Genomic DNA, 25,861 nt, shown 5'->3' on the forward strand with positions numbered 1-25,861 from the left:
CATCAGAAAGGATTTCTATCACGAGGGCAGCTATTCTTAAGGGACAATATACCTATCAGTCATTTATAGGAATAAAAAAAGCAACACAGTCAAACCCATTTTGTAGAGGTTAATATAGTCTGAAAAGCATTTATCCCAAATTTTCTCATTTTCAGGACATGCTGAAGCCCTAGAGAGGCCAAAAATAAAACTTTTTTAAAGCTACATATTATTCCTGTGACACTTTCAGAGATCAGGTCTCTTCAAAAGCAGAAAAAGTAGGTTTTGGGAAAGATGGAGTTCCCAAATTTTAAATAAATGAATACTGCAGAGGGCCAGCAGTCTCAATGACAACTTCAGAAGCTACATCCCAAATAAAACTGGCATCAATGAAGAACACAAAAAGAAAACCTCAAAAACACTCCCTTATTCTTTGTAAAAGCTGGATTTTAAAAGCCAACTTCAAGATTACCCAGTATTAAAATTGCTATGAAATCACACATTGGAAATACATATTATTTATTAATAATTCTATGATCATACATCTCTCCTTGTAGCTATATTCCCAATAAAAAGCTTCCCACAGTCCCTAAGAACACATGGTGTAAAGAGCAGTCCTGAGGAATCAGTTTTATATTCAATTATGGAATTGTGCTTAGAATCAGGAATTGCCTAAACGACAAATGGTTCCTGTAATTCCAAGCATTTAGAAAATTGCCAAATGACATCATTGTCTGTTCTCCTCACCCAACTTTTGCAACAGCAGCTCCAAACTTTGCTTCCACTCAGCACTTACAAAAAGCACCACTGAAAACCTAAATATAGGCATGAGACCGGTTCAAACTGATCAGTAAATCTTAGTAATTAGTTTCTCCTGGATGAATGGAGGGAACTTAGCAGCTTTTTCCTGAAGCTCTCCGTCTGGAAAAGCAAAACCTATCCATTCAAGCACTTCCTTAACAGGATCATTCCATTTTTTTTTTTCTTCTGTTCATGTGAAAATTAAATATGCAGGTCTACTGTAACTCCAACAGTGCAAGCATCTTGAGGAAGCTAATTAAAGCTAAGAACAAACACTTTCACCCCCTCCACACCTTATTTTTGCCCCAAAGGAAGATCACAGAATGTTCTGCTATGGCAAACAGAAAACAACGCTTCCTAAATCTCTGAACTCTCCTGGCACATCCAGACTGGGCATGTGCTGCTTGGCAAAGGCAGGCTGCAGCATTGCTGGGCAGGCTGTATTCTGGATCACTGACTTTTCCCACAGATCCCTGGATTAGATCCAAGGATTTACAGTGCCTGCACCACATAAGCAGTGACGTAAAAGCTGCTCACAGAGAACTGAATTGCCAGCTACTGTCCATGAAAAAAAGGCAGCAGCACAAGCTGTAATTGCTCACTGAAGGTTGAGTCACCTTCTCTACAAGAAGCAACTGTGGTGGGAGAGGGGCGGAATCCCAGCTCTCCCTACAGTCCTCTTATGGAAATACTGAATGAGGTTGGAATTTCCAAGTTTTCCTCACTCACTGGGAGGTCTCAGCCTCCCAGGCACAAGTGACTGATGAGAGGAAGGGAAATATAAATGCAGCTTATGAAAGTGCAGAACATAAGGCCCTTTTGTCACCAACACACCACAAACCCAGGACTGCCTCCCTAAAAGGCCACCACCACCACCATTTCCCTTTTACTGCACTTAATAATGCATTTGTTATCAAAAGCTCATCTGCTGTTTTCTACACGAATTTCACGCAAGTATTTTTCACACTCCCTATGTACATGTCAAGATTTTATTTTTGCCATTAACAGGCCTTTTTCTTTAAACCTGTGTAGCTGAGTTTACCTGCAGCAATTAGGGCAGGTGGGTTGAGCTTTTTTGGGGGTGTTTGGGGGGAGAGTGGGTGTGGATTTTTTCTTCAAATGCACCTATGATGGAGTAATCAACCTTATCTGTAATAACTAGATGAAAAAACCCACAACTTGTCTAAAAATTAGTTTAATTTGGAACAATATATAGACAGCACTAAGTTACTTAAGTTATAAGCCTCTATTACTGTCTCAGGTGGAGCCTTTTAGAAAGCATATCCTTGTTTCTGCAAGATGATTCTCCTCTGCAGTTTTTCTCATGCCGAATTGTTTAGGTTTGCATATCATGATTGGAGGGCACTTTTAATGATCCTGTTGTGTATTTCCCTGTAAATTACCAGGAAATATTCAACCTTGATAAAACTGAGGTAAAACACTGTTTACAACTGGTCCCAGTAGCACTGGCTGAAAAAGAGTGGAAATATGAAGCAGAGTGAGTGTATGAACAGTGGAATAGCTTTGGAGAGTTCCAGCACACACCCCAACTCCAGGTAAAGGAATAAAGCAAATTTCTACAGGAGATATTACCAGTAGCACTGGGCATTGTTCTCCAGCAGCTTCTCCACCATGTGCTCCACTCTGACAAACCAGCTGGGCACAGCTTTGTAGATCAGCGGAGTATCTGACCTGTGCAAAACAAAACAAAAACATTTATAAATGCTACATTATTTATAAAGTGTTCTTTAATATTTATTTTTGCACATGACAGTCCCCTTTCCACAGACTGAGTTCACTGCTGCTGAAATATTATCACAGTTAGAGGTTGGGGTCTGTTTGGTTTGTCAAATTACATAAACTGTAACACTTACGTGAGCTACTATTCTGAAATCCAGTCCTGAAAAAATTTACAGCCTTCAAACCCAGTAATTCAAGGAATTTGTACAGCAAGAGCAATCATGAGAACGTTCAAACAATACTTGAATTTGAAATTTTTGCTCCTACATAGTACAACATTATGAACTTCGGTAACTATTAAAATGAGCCATATTTCAGTCTTCCACATGAGCTCATTCTGCATCATTTTTATGTGTGTATCAGCCTGAAAAGCCAGGGAACATTATGCTGTGTTTTTACTATTTGCATTTAAAATAATAATCACAGATCATACAGAAGTAACAGTACCCAGGGTTAACCAGAAGAAAGTTCCATTCCAGGAGGAGAAGGAAAGCAAGAAATCCAGATAAGTATATAAAAGAAGTTTTCAATATATCTTAACATATTCCTCACTTCAATAAGCAATAAAAGAAAATCCATATGGGAGGAGAACAGTTTCACAACCTGGGATTGCTTAGAAATGGAAACACAATTGGCCAGAGCACAGACTGAGCAATTTCCTAAATTACTTGGTAAAATCAGTATCTCCAAGCACCTGACTGCAGTGTCCCAACCCAATCTCTGATTCATCAGTTCCATAATAACTGCTTAAGGTCTTGAATAACTGCTCAGGCAGCACATCCTTCTAAAGGATCTGGGATCCAACAGTGGGCACAGGTCACTAGAAGGAGCTCAGACTTCTAATCCTTCACATCCATCCCATTATTCCATTATGAAGGGGGAGAAGAGCCCTAGGGGATAGGATCTGTCGATGGGTTCAGAGGAGCAAACAACACTGGACCAAGAAGCTCCTTCTCCTTTAGCATCAATCCACTCATATGTTTTGTAAAAATATTACTTTTGTTTAAGTCACTTTGGTGTAGAACTTGGCAATACACAAAAATTCACCAGCAAAGACCCTGAGAAACTACTGTTATCTCCCACGTGCAGTCAGCACTACAAAGAGCCAAAGTTAAATTCATTTTACTTAAATCCACAGCAAGAACACATTTGAAATCCACCAACTACTGCAGGTTATAATGTAAATTAAAACTGCTACTGTGCCAGCACTTGCTAAAGTGCACCTGCCTGACCCACAAAAGAAAGAAAAACCACAGCAAAGGTTGTTCAGACCTTAACAGCTGAACTCACAGTGCACAAAGCCCAATAATAAAAAACACATTGTTTCTTTCAACATTCTATTTCAAAAGACATTTCATTTTAACCATAACCTGTATGTTTCAATGTGCTTAAGCGCTGAAGTACCTATAACCTTAAAGGAAATGGTAACAGCTCAAAGTAATAATAATGTCATTGTGTCCTAGCTGTTAAATGCAAACCTACTGATGGTTTGCTATGCAAATTTAAGTCCTAACAAGTAAAAAAGGGAACAGTTCAGTTCAGTCCTCAGTGAAAAAGTTCCCCAAACTACAAGGTGTTTTGATTTCACGCAGTATCTTGTTTCAGATATGCTGAAGAATGATGAACTACCATCCCAAGATCTTGAGTAACTGAAAACAAGGAAAATAAAAAATTGAAATTAAAAATTTCTCACATGCTCTTAACATGTTGGAAAAAGAAGGTTGGGACAATTGTGGCACCCCAGCTCTGTGAGGAGAGAGCAGCAGGTGGGGGCTGACTGCACACAGGCCCAGGGCCATGGAGGGGCTTCAGGCAGGAAGGATCCAGGACAAAGGCCAAGCAGGGGAACCATTTCCACCCAACCCTGAGGTTATACCACCTGGCAAGTACCCACAGGGCTCTGTTTCTCCTACATGAAGGCAACAAGAAAGGGGAGAGGGCAAAGTTTCCCTGAATATTTTTCTTCTACTACTACCAAGCAGTGCCTCAGCAGGAGACTGCAGAGAACAAAACACTAAAATCTGCCCAAACAGTGACATCTCCCACATTTCTGCCCCTCATGACTGGTGAGAAGGCTGAGGACTCCTGATTCAACTGGGTTTTACTGTAGAATCAAATGAGAAACACCTATTTCTGGGTTTTGTTTTCCATCAACACAAGGGGAAAACCCAAACAGACCTTAAACCAAAATCCGGTGCTTGCAGAGTTCCTGCCGAACCATTCCTCTCTGTCCCAACTGAACCAAGTTCTGTTCCCCTTACAGACAGATCCTTTAGAAGCACATCAGAAGAATCAAATCACATTCATTGTGATCTTATTCTGTTTTCTTGCAATTTAGGAACCATATGATCAATAACTGAGCCCATGCTATAAAGTTGCTTCTTGGTTTTGCTTTCACTGGCTTGGAAAAGTCAAAGGCCCACATCTTCCTAAACACTGTTCCCAAAGGAATGCCAGGCAGGAGCTGGGAGGGCCCCTCCAACTGTCACATTCAACAGTTGCTGAACTGCTGCCTAGACACAGCCTCCCAAGATCTCAAACATGCACAGAGCAGTTTTGACCCATGTCCTCCATTTTCAGCAGTTCCAATAAAGAAAAATTCTAACTGGAAACTATCCACTGTGTCCTTACCAAGCTGGTGTGTTTTTCAGATTTTAAAGTTTAGCTGACAGAAAATTACTACAAAGAGAAGGACACTGATTTCATGATATGTAAAAAAAGAAGACAAATTTCTCAACATCCCAAGGATTCAACAACTGCTTGGTTTCAAGGAAAAGCAGCAGCACATTAAGAAGAGTCTGATTTCAAACTTTTCTTACATTAATCAAAATAACTTATAACTACGTTGAAAGTTAAGAACTACTCTTCTACTTTTAGCACATTCCAATTATGATTTGATTTGCGATGGCAGTGAAATGAGCTTCTCAAGTAGAATCCATTGTTCGGTTCTTCCCACCGGCTAATTTGCTCCTAGGTACTGCCTGCAACTTATCATCACTCAACAAAAATGTCAACAGAGTGGCAAGATTAAGGATCTTCTACAGAATCAGCACTTCTGCATCCCTGCTTTGTCTCAGGAGGCCATGACTGGATATTTGAGTTGCTACACAAGAAAAAACACAAGCGTTGGTTGATTTTGGGGGCTGCCATTTTTCAAAATCTGTTCCAAATCATCAAGGACGTAACACTTGAAGAGCAATTCCCCTCCTTCCTCCTGGCAGCTGCTAGAAACAAACCAACCCTGCTGTTCAAGAGCAAGCAAAGGTTATTTTTGTTATAAATTAAAGATAAATGTACACCCTGCTAGAACACTTCACCTGGCAGAGTCAGAGCCATACAGAGAGTTGAGCTTTTACCACAGTTATTTCAGTACAGGTGCTGTATACATCAGATAGGACTGAAAATCTTCAAGCCATTTCAGATAATTAGATATTTTATTTAAAGTGTGTCTTTGCTCGTAGTAAGAATTTAATACTCTACTAAAAGATTACTGAAGATTCTTTTTTTTTTTTTAATTTGATATTGTTTGGTGATTTTTTACAACAGCAATTGGGGAAATTTCAAACCAAGGAGGACACTAATAAAAACAAGCTTCATTTCTAGATTAAATCTGTCTAGCCTGTATTCCTCAGAACCAAAACTTGTTTGTTCACTCAAACTGAAGGCCCATGGAGAATTCCACATGGAGATTTCCCCCAGAGACATCCATCTAGGGATGTTTCCACATTTTGATGTGTTTCCACATCTTTGATTCTCTCAAAGAAATAAATCATCTTACAAGGTTAAAAACAACTATATTTTAACCATTTTGTTCAAAACATACAAAGCTTTAACACAAACATCTGAAGACCTTCTGGGATATACTTATTTGGATACAATCCTTTTCCATCACTCAGCTGCTCAAAAAATAATCTTTTTTACAAGAGATGGTTAGTTAGGAGTTCTACACCAAGAAATCAGCAACACAAACTACAAAACACACATTTAAAATCATAAACAGAAACTAAATTTCAGCATTACATCTAAATTCATCCCTTTTATGGCAAAGAAAAAAGAAAAAAGAAAAATTCCTTGATGACTAAATCAAAACTGGACGTCTTCTAAATTAAAAATCTCAGCTTGTGTTACTTTTAGTTTTGTCAGGAAAATTAAGTACGGGAGGGGGGAAAATATGGGAGAAACCTGAAGAATTTCTCTGTTAGAAAGCTCAGCTCAGAGGCAGGTGCAGGTGTGTGCTTACCTCCAGCAGAAGGGGTAGCTGTGCTGGAAGGTGGTGCTGTGGATCAGCCTGCCCTTCTCCTTCAGCCATCTGATGATGTGCTTATCTGCATCCTAAAAACACAGATTCTCTTTGGAATACACATTTCACTCAGTAAGCTGCTACTGGATTTGTCTCAGATACTTCAATTAATTTACAAAAAAACAACTATGCATAACACAGCATTTTGACACGTACACACAGAAAGTTTCTATGAAGTTTATACATCTCCTGCTGGGGCACTGTAAGACACTAAATTTGCAAAGATATTTGTTTTCCAAACCCTGTTTATTTACAATGTCTTCAATGTGTCTCTGCTATCTGGATAAATTAAAATTTACCAATTAAAGCATCAGTCCTTTTCTACCTTTAACTCTTTTTCCACACAATTAAGTGGAAAATTCAAATTTTCTGAAGCATCAATACAAGCCAAACACCTCATTATTTAATATCCTAATGATTGAGTCTTCTACTTTTGCAGCAGGAAATCACATAGCGCTTTTTATCTAATAGTTAAACTTCCTGATACCACATTTCTCTAAAGTAACTGAATTTCAGAATTTGAAGCATATTTCACAATACCTCACTAACTAACTGGGTTTTACACACTAAGCTGGAAGTGAAAGCTGTATATTGATAATTTAAGACAATCTACTGAACATACAAGTGTCAATACGACATTAAGGAAAAAAATATACAAATATCTATGAGTAAAAAATCAGTATCATAAGAAAATTTTCCAAGAGTCTTAAATTCAGATTCCTACCAGCAAGAAGCTAAACATGGAGCCTACAATGTCCTCTCATTTGCCTTAATGCATAAAGCAGGAAGGAAAGATAGCTGATTGAACCCTCAACTTAACTGAAAAAGACTTCAAATCTTGTGTTGCGTTTGTTTACAGGAACACGCTTTGCTATCAAATTGTAGCAGCAGGGCTAAAAACAATTTGTTTTCTCAGGACATGAAATTTAAGAGGCACTCCCTGCTAAGGATTTATCGGGAGCAATGTGCAGTTCCTGTGGGCTCCTTTTCCAGGGATTCTCCTGCATCTCCTGGCAAGAGAATGAGCACTGCAACACAGCCCACAAGTGAGGGAAAGGACTGGATTTCTCCCTCCTGGTGAGTCACGTTAACATTTACTGGCTGGGAGAAACTTAATGATGGCACCTGGGAATTCAGAGTTATCCCGAGGTGAGGGAGGCCCTGCACATGTGCCTAGAGACTCTGGATACCACATTTCTGTCACGAAAAAGCAGAGAGTGAGAGTCTCTCTGGTGTAGCTGCAAACAGGATATTCCTCTGCCATCTCACTACAGATACACAACATTGCATTTTAACTTTTTTTTTATCAGCTGCTTAATAAACCATGCCAACCTTGTTGCAAATGTTAAAGCAGCTTTTAATTTATCCAGATACCAGTGACGCATTGAAAACAAGCCCACACAAGATAAGAAAATAAGGCTTCTACCATATATAAAATATATCTTGAAGAAAGTAGTTATTTACTGTCTCCAGGCTCACTGACCTTCACATACTGCCCAGCAAAGTCAGCCACTTCTGCTGTGAAGCAGCCTGATGCATCAACTGGACACACAGGCACAGAGTCCTTCTGAATGATATTAAAATCCATGCAGACTCTGTAATCATCCTGCAAAAGACACAAGCACCAAGCTGTAAGAATACAAAATGCTAGGTAAACTATCCACCCCTCAAAAAAGAAATTAAATATTAAACAGAAAATGTGATGACTGGACAAGAACAGCAAAATACTCAGCCTTCACTAATCCCAAATACTTGTGAGGAAGTCCTGTTTTATAGGACTGTAGTTTCACTCATGCAGAAAAATTATTACTTCTTCAGACTCTCACCTAGTACAGGGGACATGTGCATGTTTTTCTGTGCACATCAATGCATGTACACACACATGTATTTTACATGTCTGAATACACACATACACTCATGGAGTGAACAGCTCCAGGCAATCATTGCAGGGCAAAAGAATTGCCAACCTCTCCATGGTGCTCCTGTCCCAGGCAGAGCCTGGATGTGCCCAGCTCTCCAGCCAGCACTGCATTTTTCAGAAAGCAGGTTGTTTTAATCAATCTAATTCTGGCAATTCACATAAGCAGTCCCATTTTCTGAATGCCTCAATGATCCAAAGCCTTTAAATCTGTATTTCTCAATCTTTTTGGACTATAGGCAATGCTACTGACCAAGAACCACACATGGACAACATCATGGGTTTTTTTCCTGGCCAGATTCCACTTAAATTTTTAATTTCCTGTAGCAATAAGAAGAAAAAAAAAAAAAAAAAAAAAAAAAAAAAAAAAAAAAAAAGAGTTGCTTTAGACTTTCCTGACCGTGACTGAACAATAATGGCATCAGAGAAAAGATTAAAACAAAATTAGTAGGGGGATAGAAAAGTTCAGATTTTACCTCCAAGTCTGAAGTCACAGTAAATCTGTATCTTATCCAGTTACAGCAATGGTTTACAGGACACAGAGCAGCTGTTTCACAGGAGCTGCATCCACAGCACCCTCTCAGCCTGCCCAAGGACACCACACCAGAGCCAGCGTGGAAATACACATTTCATAGAGCAGTGCTCCAGAGTTCCCTGAATTCTCCTTCCCTGGCCCTAACCCACCACAGGTGAGCCAGCTCTGGAGTGCAGGCCAGGGCTTCTATGTCCGTTGTGGCCTCATCCTGTCCCTTCAACTCTCCCCACTGTCTCTGTGGCTCCCAGCTCCCCTGTGGCATTTTAGAAGGATGAAACTCATCCACAGGGAAGACAGGGTAGTTGGCTGCTTCGTGGACCAAAGCTTTACAGACAGAAACAAAAAAATCTCTCCAGCTCCAGCACTCCCACCAGGGCACAGCCTCTTCCCCTGTCCAGCAGCGGCAGAAAGCATCACAACTATCGACCCTGCACTTGGTCACCCAGCTCCTGCAGTCATGACACGGCTGAGAGAAGCCCATTCTCTGCTGGCCTTTCCTCAGCTGTTATTGCTGTGGGGTTTAAAATACAGCACAGATAACAGAGCTGATGGCAGCCCTGGTTTGGCAGGGAGCTGTAAAAGGCTTTGAAGCAACAGCCAGCACAGACTACAAAGTCTGGCACACTCACAGCCCTGCGAAGGCAGCACAACAAACCCTCCCTGGGCAGCACCACAGTCAAGAGGTGCTTCAGCTCCACTGCTGCAGCCAAGGGGACACAAAGGGTTTTGCTGCTCTGCCTTGCTGCAGTCAGCTCCCTGCTTTTGAACAACTTGAACAGGAATAGAAGCTCTCCAGACTGAGCTGCCATTTGATTGAATGATTTCCTTCAGTAACCACGAGGCAAGAATATATTCAGGCACGTACAAGGAATCCACAAGTGCTAAGCTCAAATAAAATCTAAGGCCAAGATCAGTTTCTTCCAGGATATGAAACCAGTGGTCACTCTTGTACCTCAGAATCCCTCAAAAGATTACACACAAAAGTGTAATACACAAAATTACTAAGTAGAAACTATTAAACAGCTCATTTGTGAGAAATCAAAAGCTTTTTTATGTGAAATTTTAACAAAACAACAGAAACATGAAGTCAAATGTTCACCTTCAGCACCTCTCAGCAAAAACCAACATCACTTTTGCTGAAAGTGTCAGGTACTGAAAAAAAAGGACATCAGTAACAGATCTATGAAGCTTGTGTGTCACAGTCTGAGCAGGCACTAGAAGTTTTGCAAATTAAAAATTTGTATGCAAATTCAAGTGTTACTAAAGCTTTTTAAGTCGACTGCAGGTACATCTACATATGATGAAATGCCTGAGCAGCTGAATTTTAGTGTCATGTTAATCTGGAAGTACAATGAGTTTACAGTGGTTTTAACACAGGTTTGTCTTGTTCTGTGAGCTCTAATTTTGATGCCTTTTGAACTGAAATAATAGAGTGCTCTGATATGGTGTGGCAGCTTGTATTTGGCAAAGGCATGACACAAGACAATGAAACTACACTTGCAACTAAATGCAGGTGAATTTTTACTTTCAATTTTTTTGGAGAAGGATACATTGCTGAGCTATCAGCAATACAAAACACGTATCACTAAGTAGGATTTTAAATAAACAAACTGACTTTCCAACTTTATTTATCAAAGGGACTCACTTATATTGATGGGAAGGAACAGAGACAAGACTAGAGGCTTGTTGTGAAGGACTGCGCTCTATTTCTTCTCCTCTGACTATCCTAGTCCAGTTATTCCTTTCCTATTCACCTTCAACTTAACAGGAAGGTGCAGAGGAGCCCATTCTCCAGGAGGCCAATCCTCTCACACCATGAACCATCTCCCTTCTTCCATCTGAGCCTGTGTAAAGGCCAATACCAACAGTATCCTATACAGAGCCTACTGTAAAATAATGAAATCCTGAACTCACACCAGGACCTCTATAAGCTTTTCTGAACAGAAATCATCTGGGGGCTGTCAAAACTGAATTACATGCACCCCAAAAAGGAGGCAGCAGCATAAAGTGCAACATACACTGTGCACTTTCCTTCTGAAGGCAGCACAGCCCATTGACTCAGGCCCCTGTACCAAAAGTTGCCTACTCAAACCTCTCCTCAGCTGATGACTGCAAGGTTTTGTTTGTGATGTGTGTGCACTTTTTCCTCACACAATGTTTTATGTATTTTTTTTTCTCTGGGAAGCATTTAACTGTTACTCTCAGGTTTTTTCCTAAAAAAAAACAAAAAAAAAAACAAAACAAAAAAAAAAAAAAAAAAGTTTTACAAGCAACTGCCGATTTCCCTGGAGACAGAGAGAAAAACTCCTTTTCCTCTGTGTTTACAAAACTCAGTGGGCTTATTTAAAAAATCAAGTAAAAGAGGGCAGATAATCCTAGCTCTAGGAGGCCAGTCAACCCTTCCAGTAAGTTCTTTCCAACAAGTTTAACTGGACTGCGCAAATACACAAACCACTCTCAGGGCAGCCCACGGAAAGCTTCTTCCAGAGCTCCTTCCCTGCTGGCAGCCTCTTCCTTTCCTTCCCTCCATCTCCCACAGCAAGAGCTCCTGACTCTAAACCAACTCTCACTCCTCTAGAACAGCCAAGATTCAGCTCCAGGGGAGAGTCTGAGGAGCAGAAGTGTGAGGATTTATCCTCCTCAGGACACTTGACCAGCCACCACCATTTTTTTTTATTAACTGCTAGCACAGCCCTCTCTAATTTTCTTTATTCAGAGCTATAATTAAGCTGGAACATCTTTTTATGTTAACCATCCTCCTGACAAGGGAAACACCACCACAATGGATGTACCCTTCAGAGAAATACCAGGAAAAAAGGATGGAAGAGGATGGGCTATTTCACATGAATACAAAGAGGCCTGTTGCTAATGCCAAGTTTCTCTGGAAATTATGACAGAGCTCGTGGTCCAGGGATTGCTAATTGCTAGGCACTGCAAGTTTTTTGAGGGCATGTTTGGATAGTGGCTGAAGACAGGACATTCTACAAAAAGGACAATGAGCCTAAACTTAGTGCCTTCATTTCAAGTGTCTAAAAACTGAAATATTGAATTCATGACAAATTATTCCTCCTAGCCTTAAAAAAGAACAGACTGAGGGAAAGGACAATAAAGACAGAAAAAAAAAGTATGGAGTGCAACAAAATCCTTTCACACCAAGGGATGAAGTCTCAGGACAAAAGCAGTGAAAGCATTTTCTCATTCTCTAAAAGCCCAGTGAGTACTGAAATCGAAATGCTGAAGAGTGCCAGTGTGCTTAGCAGAACTGCTGTTCCCAACCAAAATTATCACACAGCAAAGCCAGTTTTCACTGCCAGTGCCACAGATCATCCCTGCTCAAAGCTCTAACTTTAGACTCTGAGAAAAGCTGAGATCAATGACACTCAAAAGATGCACTGACAAGTTCAGCTCACACACCACAACACAAGCCAAAGCCAGGGACACAAAAACCTCCAGTCTAGCACAGGCACAGAGTGGAAGACCTTATGAGAATACAAAGCTACATGATATTCTTACATTTTTAAGCAGCAAATGGGAAGATTGTTCAACATCACTCACCCTGACAGAGACCCCAGGAGCTGGAAAGCCAAGCAACGTGTGCTGGCCAAAATGAACATTATAGATGTGTAGTTGACACTTACAGCACCAAAATAGGGAGACTGATGGACAACTCCTGTGCCTTCCTCCTCCTTCACATAACCATCCACTACCACAGTAAAGGCACCTTTCTCTTTGCACTGTAACACAAAAATATGGGTTTATAGAGATATATATTTACATACACACAGCAGAGTTGTTCAGAAGCTGGCAGAGCCACGAGCCACACGAAAGAGGAAAGAACTGCACCAGAAGTCAGTGACACAGTAAAATGTGACCTCCCTAACACGACTTAATGACTCCCCAGAGCCCAGACACCTGTGTACTTCATTTAAGAGTGCCAAGTATGATTAAATCTCACACCTCTCCAGAAGGCCTCCAAGTCAATTACTCTCCAAGGCACAGATTTTCACACAGTTCTGTGCTTAACAGACTGCAATCAATACACTCCTGAATGTGAGGACACAACCAAGAAAGACACAGAAGTTTCTCTGCATTTCTGTATGTCCCCTAGACCTCTGAATTTTAAAAAGTTTGCTTTTATAGTCACACATTTTCCTTATTTCCACCAGAGAACAAGAGCATGGTAAATATCAACTAAGAAGAGAGGGAAAATCCAGAAAAAAATTGCTAAGAAAAGATTTGACAATTTTCAGTGTGTTCGGTATACAGATAATGAAAAATAAAGGGTTATTTTCTATTCCTTAAAACAAAAATAGTAAAAAGAAATTACTGCAGTCACAGCTGAACCAAATACGTTACAAAATATTAGGTCGGCCTTGTTCTGAAGGGAGATGTTTTGAGATAAGATCTCCACTCTAAACAGAAAACTGTAGATACCCCATCTGCTCCTTACAAGTACAGCAGGAGTCACAAAATTTATCCATTGCAAACCTCAGATGCACAGTCCAATTTTCCAGATTCAGCTGTGTTTGACTTTCCTCTGGAAATACCAGACCTTGCTCCTTGCAGAGGTTTTCCCACCTTTTCTGACTCCTGCACATCTTTCAGAACACAAAGTGTCACAAATGACCAAATCCCTTAGAGGAGTTCCCAGCTGCCTGGCCAGCAGTGCTGTACCTCTCCTCTTTGAAAAATATCATAAGTCTTTAATTAGATATTTTTTCAAAACAGAAAAATTCTCTACACACTCTCCTATTGCTACATATTCTTTTACCATCTATGATGCCAGACCTAATGCAGTGCTTAAAAGCTGTTTTCAGATAAATCTAATACATCAGTGGCTTTTGGGAAAGACTTTTAACTCTTCAGTGGGAACCATGACATGTCTCTGATTGTTATCCAAAGTCAGTCATTCCCTTGAGAGGGCAAAGCTTCTGGACTTAGCAGGTAGACAACACTCACCAGATGAGAAAATCAGAATATTTGTTAATATGCATTGAAATTTCTCTGAAATCAAACTTACATTTATCATCCAGTGTTTAGCCTGAGTATATTTAAAACTTAAAGGAAAAAAAAATTAGAGAAAAAAGTCAATACTGTTTTTCAAACTTTCATTAGGATTTTAAGGTACTTTAATACAACTTGGAGTTTGTTATTAGAACCTAAAACCTTTTTAAATATAAATAAGGAATACTCAGAATGGGTTTTATTTTTGTCTTTATACCCTGTATCAAACACCAAACTGGTTCATCTTACCTGAATAAAATATTCAAAGAGTGGTTTGTATTTCTTGCCTTTAAGAACAATACCAGGAAACCTGATGAGGAAGATTTACAAGAACATAAATTAACAACTTGAAAACTGTTTGGTTTTTTTTTTTTTTTTCTTTCCCTATTGGCTTCTTCACCTCCCTGACAGAATTTGATTTCAGAAGATGAAAATAATTTTCTTAAGTTTACTTCCCACCTCTGTGGTAACTTGGACTTGGAGAAAAAGCAATGTCTTTTCATGCATCTCTGCTACCAGTCAACAACTTGTACCTGATGGACTCCAATCAAACAATCAATGAAAATTAACAAAGGAATTAAGCATTAATGACAAGCTCCTTATGGTAAAGCTGGGCAAGAATCTTCTGGATAAAACACAATATTCATAACAACAAAGACCTAAAGCTCAGCATATCCAAGAGAACTGAATAACGATCCAAAACACCTGAAGTTTTCTGTACAGAAGACTGTGAGACAGGGCATTGCGCCCTATAAAGTTCAGATGCCTCATTCCTTATTCTAAAACTGGGCATCCAGACTCTGGACAGGCATCTCAGGGAATGATCCTGCACAGACAGGACTGGCTGAGGAACCAGCTGAGCCAGACAAGAATTGGGAGGCAGAGATGGAGCCTGCAGGTCTGTCTCCCTTTACACTTCTGACAGCAGCTGACAAAAGCAGAGATCAGGTTGGGATTTGTAGCTCAGAACTCTCCCTAAATTGCTTAAATCGTCCAATTCCAGGGGGAAAATCCAGCTAAAACACAACTTATTCTAATAGGTGGGCTGGCTCTCTGACTGTGTCCCAGTTGTGGTCTCTCCCTACTCTGTCCTTGATCTCCAACTTCCAAACAATGGTCAAACTACCAGAAAACACTTGACTCCTTCAAAGTGGGGACTCTTCGAAGCTGTTTCACTGCACAGGAAGGACCAGGAGCAGCATTTACTGCCAAGTTCAAGAGCACAACTCCTCAGCTCAGCACACACAGTATCCTCTAGAAACTGAGGAGAATTCTATTTTAAGCCTCAGCTTTGCAGATGGTTTATATATGTTTATATTACAAACAGCCTTAGGAATGTTGGAGGTGCTTAATCAGGATCAGATCAGAGAAAAGTATCCCAGCGCTAAGCCACACAGATGTGGGAATGCTCAGATACAGAATGTGAAGGATCAGAATTGGCTTAAAAAAAAAAAAAGTAGTTATATTCTTATTTAACACAAGGCAGAGAAAGGTAAAGGTTGTGGATCACATTTCTGATTTTCATTTTGGGATCTGAAATACTTTGTTTGTCAACGTTCTGAAATCCAGGTTGAAAATTTATACAATGGTGCCTTCTCATGACCTAAGTTATAGCAGAAAAACTCATTTAAAATCACTTGAGCAGTCCTTCACTCTCAGGAGATCAGAAATCTCGTTTGGATTCTTTAGAATCCAAAAAGAGACAACAAGGAAAAACAGTGGGAAGAAATTAAATGCTTAACATGCCAAAGGACTGAAATCTAACACAAGTGGAGGGAAATGCTCAACAATCACATCCGGTCTACCACTACTAAATAAAACCAGAGGGCCAAACTGGAGGGCCAAAATTGGGGTGATACATCCAGACCGACACATGAGTGCAAAGCAGCCAGGTCAAGGGACTTCAGACACTGAACATTTTCAATCAGACCATTCCCCGACTTCAACCCCATGCCTGGTATACATTAAGTTGCATCAATTTCTCCCTCAAGGGCCTGACTGCTACAGAATTTACAAGAGAGGTAAAGGGAGAAAAAGGTTAAGAGCACAAGTGGTGAGGTTCATTTCCATGAACTTACTCACAGTTCTAAACCTTTCACAGATCCATTCAACTACCAGATACCTTTTCTCAAATGTGAAATGTGAGACAGTGAAAATTACTTATTACATGACAGAAAAACTGGAGCATGACCAAAACCAGAAAAGAAATCACCTTGAAAAGAAACCATGGCCTAATAAAAAAAGAATTGAAATATACTGCTCTGCAAAGAGATTTGCTAGCAGCCTTAAAGATAGGCAGAGGTTAAAAAAAAGGGAAAATTTTCAAAGTTATCAGAGATTGAGGGGATGAGTGGTGGTGTTAAGAAATACCATTAGTCAGGGACATAAATACAACACCTGAAATGGGTATGACTGCCTTAAAGAGCAGTCTCTTCCCATTTCTGATGAAGACACCTCAAAAAAAGGCCAAAATGTTCTGTGTGTTCCTGGATATAGAATGACTGCAGTCACAATGAAGTTAAATTTGCACCAAAACAAGAATTTGGAAGCAAACGACAACAGATCAAATTTAATATATGGGCTAGCCTGCTTCTTTTTTAAGCCTAAAGCAAATATATTAAAAAAATACTGAAGAAAATGAAATGGTTTTGATGGAAGGCTTAGTTTTTAGACACTCTGAAGAGGTTTCAAAAGACCAAAAAGGAACAGAGTACCTGTATTTCCCAAGAGAACTGAAGCACTGATGGACCAAAAAAACCACTGAGAAAGGTGTAACAACCTGATTCAACTTCAAGTGATTGACAGATTTTAGTAAGTGAAGTGCTAAAGAACAGACAATGTGAATTTGACAAGAACAAGCCACACAAAGCCAAATTTTTTGGGGCAGATTTACTAGCTTAGACAGCAAGCAAGCAGATTAAATTTAGGTCTTAATGTTAGTGAGAGTTTTGACACAGTCATTCCAAAATGAACAGATACTTGAATAGAAGGATTCACCACCACTTCAAGAGAAAGTTGTTGTTAATTCAGTATCAGAACAAAACAAAATCCCCAGTGATGTCCTGGCACTGTGGTTTCACTGATGACTCAGAGGGGAGGAAAAAACTCCAGAGATCAGAAGTACAGCCAAGCCTGAAGCATGAGAGCACTGAACATCATCTTCAGAAACTGAACACCAGCTTGAATTGGTACAGACCAAGTAACAGATTAAGAGCATTTTCAAAGAGGGGGGAAAGGAGGGAAATCAATGCAGAAATATAAAATTATTCAAGTGTCACAGTATGAGCCATCAGAATAGGAAACATCTTCAACATTCCAGCTCTGCGTTTCCCTAATTTAATGATCACAAGCAACTAATCAGCTGAAATAATCTCCATTTGCTCAATTTAAAGCTTTCAACTGCTTGATAAAAAGACAAAAATAGAAAAAAACTGATGCCAGTGAAGAAGAGGTATTATTCTCAAAAATGTTTCTAGTCTTTATTTTTATTATTGTGGTTATCAGGGGTTTTATAGGGTTTTCTGGTTTATTTTTTTGAATAAAGTGAGCAAACAAGTATTTGTAGTATTTGAGCTCTTTAACAGACTGCTAGTTTATAAAAAAGGTTTAAGAGAAGCCAAGACCCACATTTTGTCTAAAAGAGCTACAGAATTTAATACCTGCACCCCCTGCCCAGTCTGACTTCTTAAATAATTCCAATTTTTCCACCTAATCAAGATGAATAAGCACCCTGCAGAAAGCGATGACAGCCAATAATTACAGAAGTAGTATTTATTTGCAAAAACAGTGGGATTGTTTTGCCCAATTCCCTTTAAATCTTTACATGATGTGTAGAAGGTGGCATTTGGACCACACCTCCAGCATTTTCTCAAAACTTTTACCTTAATGCGAACACAGAGGAAAGGGGTGGACTGTGGAACCTTTTTTCCCCACCACAATACAAGGACCCAGTGAAACATTTTCTATTTGTAGTTTCACATACAAGACCAATTTGTTCCAGCAAATTTCAACTCCTTTCACAGATTTTTGCAAAATAAACACAGATGCAGGGAAATCCATCTTCCTAAAAACATTCAACTTCTGGTCTAGAAAAACACCAAAAACTAGCAAGCATAATAGTTTATGTACTTGCCTGTCAAGTATCTGATATTCACTGTCAGATTTGTACAGTGCTACCAGCCTGGACTCCATCAAAATGAAAATCTTCCCTGTGGCTTTATCTAGAATATAAAATAAAGCAGGAGTTTCACAAATCTCAGTTTAATTCCCTCATCTGCACCATTATGAAGCCTTTCAATATATGCAAGATATTGTAACAATAAAACTGCCCAGAATAATCCTTTACTACTTTCCAGTTATTTTTTCCCCTCACAGCCAGCTAAGGAACACTTTCCAAAGGCTAATTTTAAACAGAAACCACAGGATAAAACCCAGGCCACTGACTTTCAGTGTGTTTTGTTGTTGCAGAAGCAGAAATACCTTGTTTATTATTGCTGAGTCAAATAAAAAAGCAAATGAGAAGTTTCAGTAAATTGTAACTGAAACAGAAGGAAACAATCGGAAGATGGACAATGACTACATAAAATCCAATTTATTAATTTGTAAGGTAATGATTGCATTTTATGCAGCTTTCCTGAGATCCACTATTTCAACTACATGCTTGGATTTCTTTATAGAAGAAATATATACCACCAACAAAGGAAGTGAACATCAAAAAAGTGATGTTATGAGTGAAATGTTATGGAGAAAATTCATTTTCTACCCCAACCACCCTGACTTCCTAACTTCAATGACAAATTTTATTCAGGCTGCTACCCTGCCAATTCAGGGGCACTGTCCCACAGCGGTAAGCCAGAGACATCCCACTCAGCACCTCAGGCAAGTGAGGTCATTTCTGAAAATACCCAGTATTTCTTTTTTAAATTACCAAATTTATGTTAAAACTTTTGAAAATCGAAACATACTTAGATCTCTTCCAAGAAAGAAAACCCAAACACGGGGCATTCACTGCAAAGGTCTGCACAACTTCATGTCTAACACGGAACAGATTCATGAGGTTATGCTGAAACTGGAAATTCCTATTCACTATTTTATATTTTTTTAAAAAAAGGGGGGGAGGTGTTTGTAGATGAAGACATAATGAAAGACTACAAATACACACACCTTTTTTTTATTATTCTTTATTTCATCTATCAGTATTTTTTAAGGAATAGTCCTCTCAATTCATGTTAAATAACAAGAGCAGAGCAGAAATCATCAGCCACATCCAAAGTGGATCTCATCCTTCAAACTACCGCTGGTCCAACCCCAGATAAGTTCTGTAAATTTAACATAAACCAGTCTAAAATACAAAACCTAAGTACATATTCACAGGCACTGAAGGAAGAGCTGTTCAACACTTGCCTCTCAGTTTTACATATTGCAGTTCTGGGTTAACACAAAGGGCCAGGTTGCTGGGCAAGGTCCAGGGAGTTGTGGTCCAGGCAACAAGAGAAACACTTGGATCTTCTTCCAATGGGAAGCTCACGGTCACTGAAGGATCCTGAACATCCTGAAAAACAATTTAACATGCCACGTTCATTTGTAATGTAAAAGGTGAAGTGGCATTAAAGTCAGAATAGAGCACCAGTCACTGACTTCCTCATTACACCAGTGCGGTCTGTCAGTCCAACAAGGCCACAGGGCTAAAATCCCCCATTAGCAGGGAGATTTGGGGGGTTTGCTGCCAAAACACCAAAGAAAGACGAGTGTAGTTCCTGTAAGTACCTCTTATAACCCCATTTTTGAAGTTTAGAACCAATCCCAAGGGTTAGGAAATCAGCAGTTTTTCAGATACTGTTAAACAAAGCCTTTCCCACATTTTCTTCTGCAGCCAGGGATTAGGAAGAACAGCCACCACACAAAATGATTTATCTCTAATTAAGCTGTTGTTAACAATGGGGGGGGGGGGGGGGATGTTTGGGGTATGTAAAAACAAAAGCATGTCAATATTTAAGACTAAAAACCTCATGGAAGGAGACCTTTGTCAGCTGCTCTACAGAACTTCACCTCCAACCGAGTCCAAAAAAAATCCCCTGAAGATTTTCTTTCAGCCAAGTACAACCCTATTCAGTCACTTCACATTTCACATATGATGAAAAGCTGCTTCTAAAAGCAAGTCTAATACTGCAAATGTGAAATGTTCACTACAAAATTTTAAATGCCAGCTCAGAGGGGGCAGTGCACACCGACCCCAAGCCCAGAAATAGGTCCCGTGGCCTCGGCACGTCTGGTGCGAGGCCCTCTGGTTTCCATCCAGCATCATGGAACAGTTAACGGCATCATGGGACAGGCAGCTATTTATGTCGGAGCTAAGGGCTGCTCCAGAGGGAGTTTGCTGTGAACATCTGGCGCAGTCAACAGTAAAACATAAATATTTACATAACTCATGGCCTGCGCTCAATACCAGGCAGAAATTGAGCTCTCCGTTCTGTCTCTATCGAGTGCAAGGCAGCACTGCAGGCTACTCACTTTGCTTTCTGAAGCACTGAGCTCACCAAGTAGATAAAAACAACTGGCAAAGCATAAAAAACACCATCCAGGCGGACAGGTGATGGCATTACGTGGTGTTTTAGCTGTTAAAATCTCAGCCGAAGACACTGTGTCTTCAGTTTAATGCAATAGCAGCTGCTGGCATTTTTAACTCAGGTGTGCACTGGACACCCAGCTCTGGTTCTGAAGGTGCTTCTTGTGTCCTATTGCTCCTGATGTGTGTCACAATTCTCAGAGGATCAATAATCAGCAGCCAAAGGCTGTTTTCCAATATAGGAAAGGCAACAGCTGCCTCATACCCAGAAATGACTGTGCTAACCAAGAATAAATCCTGTCGGCCCACAGACCCACAACTTCCTAAAGCCATTTCTAGCAGATGATAAAGGTAATTTTTGCATGGAGTGACAGGGCAGCAACCCATCCGAACATACCTCTGGTTCGAGAGTAACAAAAAGCTTCTAAATATTTCATTAAGTCTCAAGAAAGGAAAAGAGTTTCAGCTTTATGGAAGAAGAGAACATAGATACACATACACACAAACCCTCCAAAATAGTCTTTGTGCTAAAGAAAGCTCATTTATCTGAGCCTGTGTGAAATGCCAGTCAATGAGGACAAGGAAAGTAATTATTTAGTTGTCAGACAGTCACAAATATCAAAATATATTTGCAGATCTCTCTTTTTATAAATCACAAACCATTTTTTCTTCAGTATAAATACCCCTCATACTGAAAGCTCTGGTATCTCTCTGGTATCTGTGGGCTGCCTTGTAATCCAAGTCTACTTAAACATTTGTTTTAAAAACAGTTTTTGGCCAGAAAACTGGCCTTTTTTAGGCAAGTTGTAGACACCAGATGTACAATCTGTGCTAGCTCTCTGCCCTAACAATGCAAGTGAAAGATTTACGTTATAAGGATATGGAGGCCCGGGTCAGGTTTGGAAAGGATACAAAACCTCTATCTACAAACTGGCGTGGAATTTGGAAAACTGGGACACAAGTGCTGCTTTCACATACATGAACATTAGTTTGTTGCAAGTGAGAGGCTGCACTTGCTTTATCTTATCACTCATTTTTAAAGGAACATTTTATAAACCACAGTAAACCCTGCACTGTATTAGGTGAAACATTTTCTGGTGTTTCCCAGTCTGAATTAATGATTCTTAGAAGAACCATTATCTTACAGCTACAGAGTTTTTGACATTCCTTATGAATCCCCTCACAGAAGATTCAAACCCGGACAAAGATCCTCTTCTTTCCAGATGTGCACAGACAGGGACAACTGCAGCTCTCCTCTGAAAACTCTAAATAAAATCCACCACTGCAATAAAACCTTCAGAGCCCAGAGAGGGAGGAATTTACCACAATAAAATGAAGTATGTACTTCAAACATCTGTAAGTAGTAACCAAGGAAGAAGTCTAAGATAAGTGATCCAAACAAATACAGGAAAATATGATCAAAAATAACCCATTTACCTAGATTTTTACTACCAATTTGGAGTGTCATTACACGTTTAGATACTACCAAGCAAAAACTACTAAAGCTTTTCAAACCCAAACAGAAGAAAACAGAGAAATTTGATTGCAACTTACCTTGTAGTTCTGATGGGACTCAAAGTTGGACAGGGGGGTGTTGCATGCAGTTGAAAAAGGCATGACCTTAACCCCTCTATACACCAGTCCTTTGTCATAGAGCTGCTTGAAAACCCACCTGGAAGTACACAAGGAACAATGATTTGGTGTTTCACATTTAGTAAATAAACTGCAAAATGGGGTTTCTGCTCTAGCTGGAGTTTCTTTCAGAATGACACCTTTTTAAAAAAAAAAAAAATCCACCATAAACTAAAGACAATATTTGCAAGTCAAAAGGCAAAGGGATAATCGATTGCAATTGCATTTCTGCCAGATTTTTAGCTCTAGCTGGTTCTAGCCGCTTGGTATTCCATGCACTGGCTGCATAGCACAGAGATTAATCAGCAGTATGGATTTGTGTTCCATCTAAACACCTTCTCAGATTTCCTGACTACAAAGATCACCTGAAATCTGAACAATTAACAAGGCTGAAATCAGCCATTATTTAGAGAAGAGCTGTAATGACATGGCTGCTCACTGCTCACATGATCTTAAGCTTCTGCCGTAGCAACCAGTGCTACAGCAGAAACAGATACAGGTGAGAGCCACCCGCATCTAACCCCAAGTAAATCCTGATAATCTGAGAGCATTTTCCACAGGAGGGCACAGTTAACCATGAAAAATAATGAACTCAGTTTTATTGTGCCACAATTTAATGCTCTCCATTGAACTCACATCTTTTCCAAGATCAGAGTCTCACACCAAGGTCTAACTCTGCCTAGGAAATCATCACTACAGCCTGTAGCATAGCTGCATCCTTATGTCTTCCGGAAATAATCAAGACAGCACTTAATATTACAAGTGACAAATGGAGTCAGTGCTCAAGATGAATGGAAGCTGGAAGAGAAACACTTCACAGAACAACTCAAGGTGTCCATGTGATGGACAAACCCTGAATATTCCAGGGTTTCCTCAAGGATCATCAACACTTCTCAGCTTCTCATGCCTCGCTGACTTGCACACTCAGTGGCACAGCCTGCAGGCTGTAAGGCAGGAGAACGCAAGCCTTGAACAAATAATCCTGCCAACTTCAACTCACAAATCAGAGCTGCTGCAGAGCCTCGTCATTTCGAATTTCACAGAAAAACTGTTCAACTCTGCTGACTTTAAAAGCTCTTTTATTCAAACTATGTTTTTAAACCATCCTTTTCTGGGTCCCTTTGCAGATAAATAGCTCATTGCTAAGCAACCAACCCAATCCTGGCAAGCAGCACTTTTTTCTGCAGGCTGTCATTTTGTGCTTGAGAATCTGGACCTGTATTTCAGTCAGTGTCCTGTCTTCCATGCTTGAAACTATCATCTTCAACAAAAAACACAAGTAGATTATTGCACTGATTTTATCTGTGGCCCAAAATAAGCATATCAAAAGACATGCCCTGGCTTGCTGACATGGAAGTCCTGTGGTGCCTTAATCAGAATAATTACACTGTAGATGAGGCAGCTGGAGAAAATACACAATGTCACACAGAAAAGATGTGCATTCCACTCAGATTCATCCATGGGCCTCTAGTAAAAGTCCAAAACTCTCCTATGAGTGGTCACTAACATCAGAAAAATTATATAATCCAAAGTCTGAGATGGAAAAAGCCTCTGAGACCCTCAGAAGCATCAAGTTCTGCCACAGAGGAGCCAAACCAAGGAGTCTCTCAGAGCTGTGCAATCCTACAAAGGTGCCTTACCTTACACACAACCCCAAAGAAACCCTGTTCAACCAAGAAATGTCACCCACAGGGAAGACGTGGCTGCCTGACCCCCAAAACAAATCTGAAACATAGCACTGAGTGGGTATTTTACAGTGGAGATTTTAAGTTTATCATCTAGACCGGTTTTTCATAAAAATGATCCCTGAATATAGTTTCACCAGCTTTCAGCATATAAATTTGAGCTGGCTAACTGCACAAGTTTTTGTGGGACTTAAAATAACTTTAAATGTATGCTTACCCCCTCAGAGCATAATTAATGCAGCCTGCGACAAGTGACAGCATTCCTACTGAAGGTGTTCTATTTGCCTTTCATAAACAGCGACTAAAACACCTATAGAAAAAAGGCTTCAGTTTACTTTCTATAGAACACTGCCTAGTACCAGCACACAAAAACTACTCAGAGAAACACTGAATATTTAATGCAGCTGTAAATATAACTGTAAACTCTTCTCAGGAAAGGTGAGCACTATGTGGAGCTGCCAAGCTCCCAATGCAGGCCAGCATCTCCCTCCTGTGGCAATCCCATCCCATTGCACACCCTGGGCTCAGCTGTGCCCTGCACAGCAAGCATGGGCTTCAGAGCACATCCCTGCCCTGAGCTCCTCACAGGACACAACAAGCACTCATTTGGACTTTGTCACAACCTGTCTCCTCACACAGCCACAACCTGTCCCTTCACACAGCCGTTCCAGTGGAATAAACAGAATTATCATCGAGTCAAGACTGCTGTTTGATGCCATAGCCCTCATTACCACTATAGAACCTCCTTTGTTATCTTATAAAGCACCTAAAATAGTTTCCTAAATAAAAAAAGCTGCTAGTGTGTGACCACCAGAGCTGCAGAGATGATTCCCAAAGAGCTCCCTGCAGCAGTGCCCACCTGAAACACAGCACCTGCCAAAGATGAGATGGTTCTAACAGTAAGAGTTACCTACAGGTGAAGATCATGTTTTAATTAAAGTCATCACAATATTTTAGACAATAACCTCACAAAACATGGTTTGATCCTTAGGTTTGAAAAATGTTGACACTTTGTAAGAAAGGGGCACCAGGTCTCTAAGCCAAAATTGAAAATGCAGTGCTTTCTGAAAAACGAATAATCTAAGGAAACCACAGAGCTCCTTTCTAGTGACAAACAAAACATTTATTCACAGAAGTGAGAAATTAAATCCTGTTCCACTAATTCTGCGACATTTCTCCTCAAACATAAATAAATTTAGTTGTATCCTCTTGGCTGTGGGAGCAGCACTCAGACCTTTACTGAAGAAAAATGCAGTTTGGGAAACAGTAAAATTCAAGATGCGTATTTCAGCTTCTTGTTAAGAGTGAATCTGACCCCTAAACGTGCAAGGAATGTTTAACTTTCAAAGTGGTAAGAGTTTGTTGTTCCTGAAGCCTCATGAGGTTCAAGCCCAGTCAATAACCAAGCCTTGCTCTCCAGAGAACTCCCAAAAACCCAGAACCTTTTTGCAACATTTGCTCATCCAAGTCACAAACACAGCACACAAACACCACGTGGATATTATCAAACTCCTGCAAAGGGAGCCTTTGCTTCCAAAAGATACTGAATCGGTGAATGCAGCACTTCAAACACCCCTGGCATCCCACCCAGAATCCAGCATCTTTCACTTCGCAAAAGCTGCGCTTCCCAAACACATCCAGTTCACACCAAAGAGAAGGATTTGATCTTGGAGCTTCACAAGTTCTTAATGCCATTCCTTGG

General features: G+C 40.0%; 1 protein-coding gene across 2 annotated transcripts in view; it reads right to left on the reverse strand.

Moving 5' to 3' along the window:
* IARS1 (isoleucyl-tRNA synthetase 1) overlaps positions 1-25,861 on the reverse strand; it is a 94,530-nt gene that overhangs the window by 56,591 nt on the left and 12,078 nt on the right. For both annotated transcript variants that reach the window (XM_066195042.1, XM_066195043.1), the window contains exons 7-14: positions 22,397-22,514; positions 19,681-19,828; positions 18,410-18,497; positions 14,527-14,587; positions 12,912-13,007; positions 8,304-8,426; positions 6,761-6,852; positions 2,374-2,472 (exon numbers count right to left, since the gene is read on the reverse strand). In XM_066195042.1, the coding sequence (XP_066051139.1) occupies positions 2,374-2,472; positions 6,761-6,852; positions 8,304-8,426; positions 12,912-13,007; positions 14,527-14,587; positions 18,410-18,497; positions 19,681-19,828; positions 22,397-22,514 (825 nt within the window). The remainder of the gene's footprint in view (positions 1-2,373; positions 2,473-6,760; positions 6,853-8,303; positions 8,427-12,911; positions 13,008-14,526; positions 14,588-18,409; positions 18,498-19,680; positions 19,829-22,396; positions 22,515-25,861) is intronic.

This window comes from Chamaea fasciata, unplaced genomic scaffold, assembly GCF_029207755.1.
Source record: "Chamaea fasciata isolate MVZ Bird 193981 ecotype frontalis unplaced genomic scaffold, bChaFas1.0.hap1 SCAF_13, whole genome shotgun sequence".
In the NCBI taxonomy this organism is placed as follows: domain Eukaryota; kingdom Metazoa; phylum Chordata; class Aves; order Passeriformes; family Sylviidae; genus Chamaea; species Chamaea fasciata.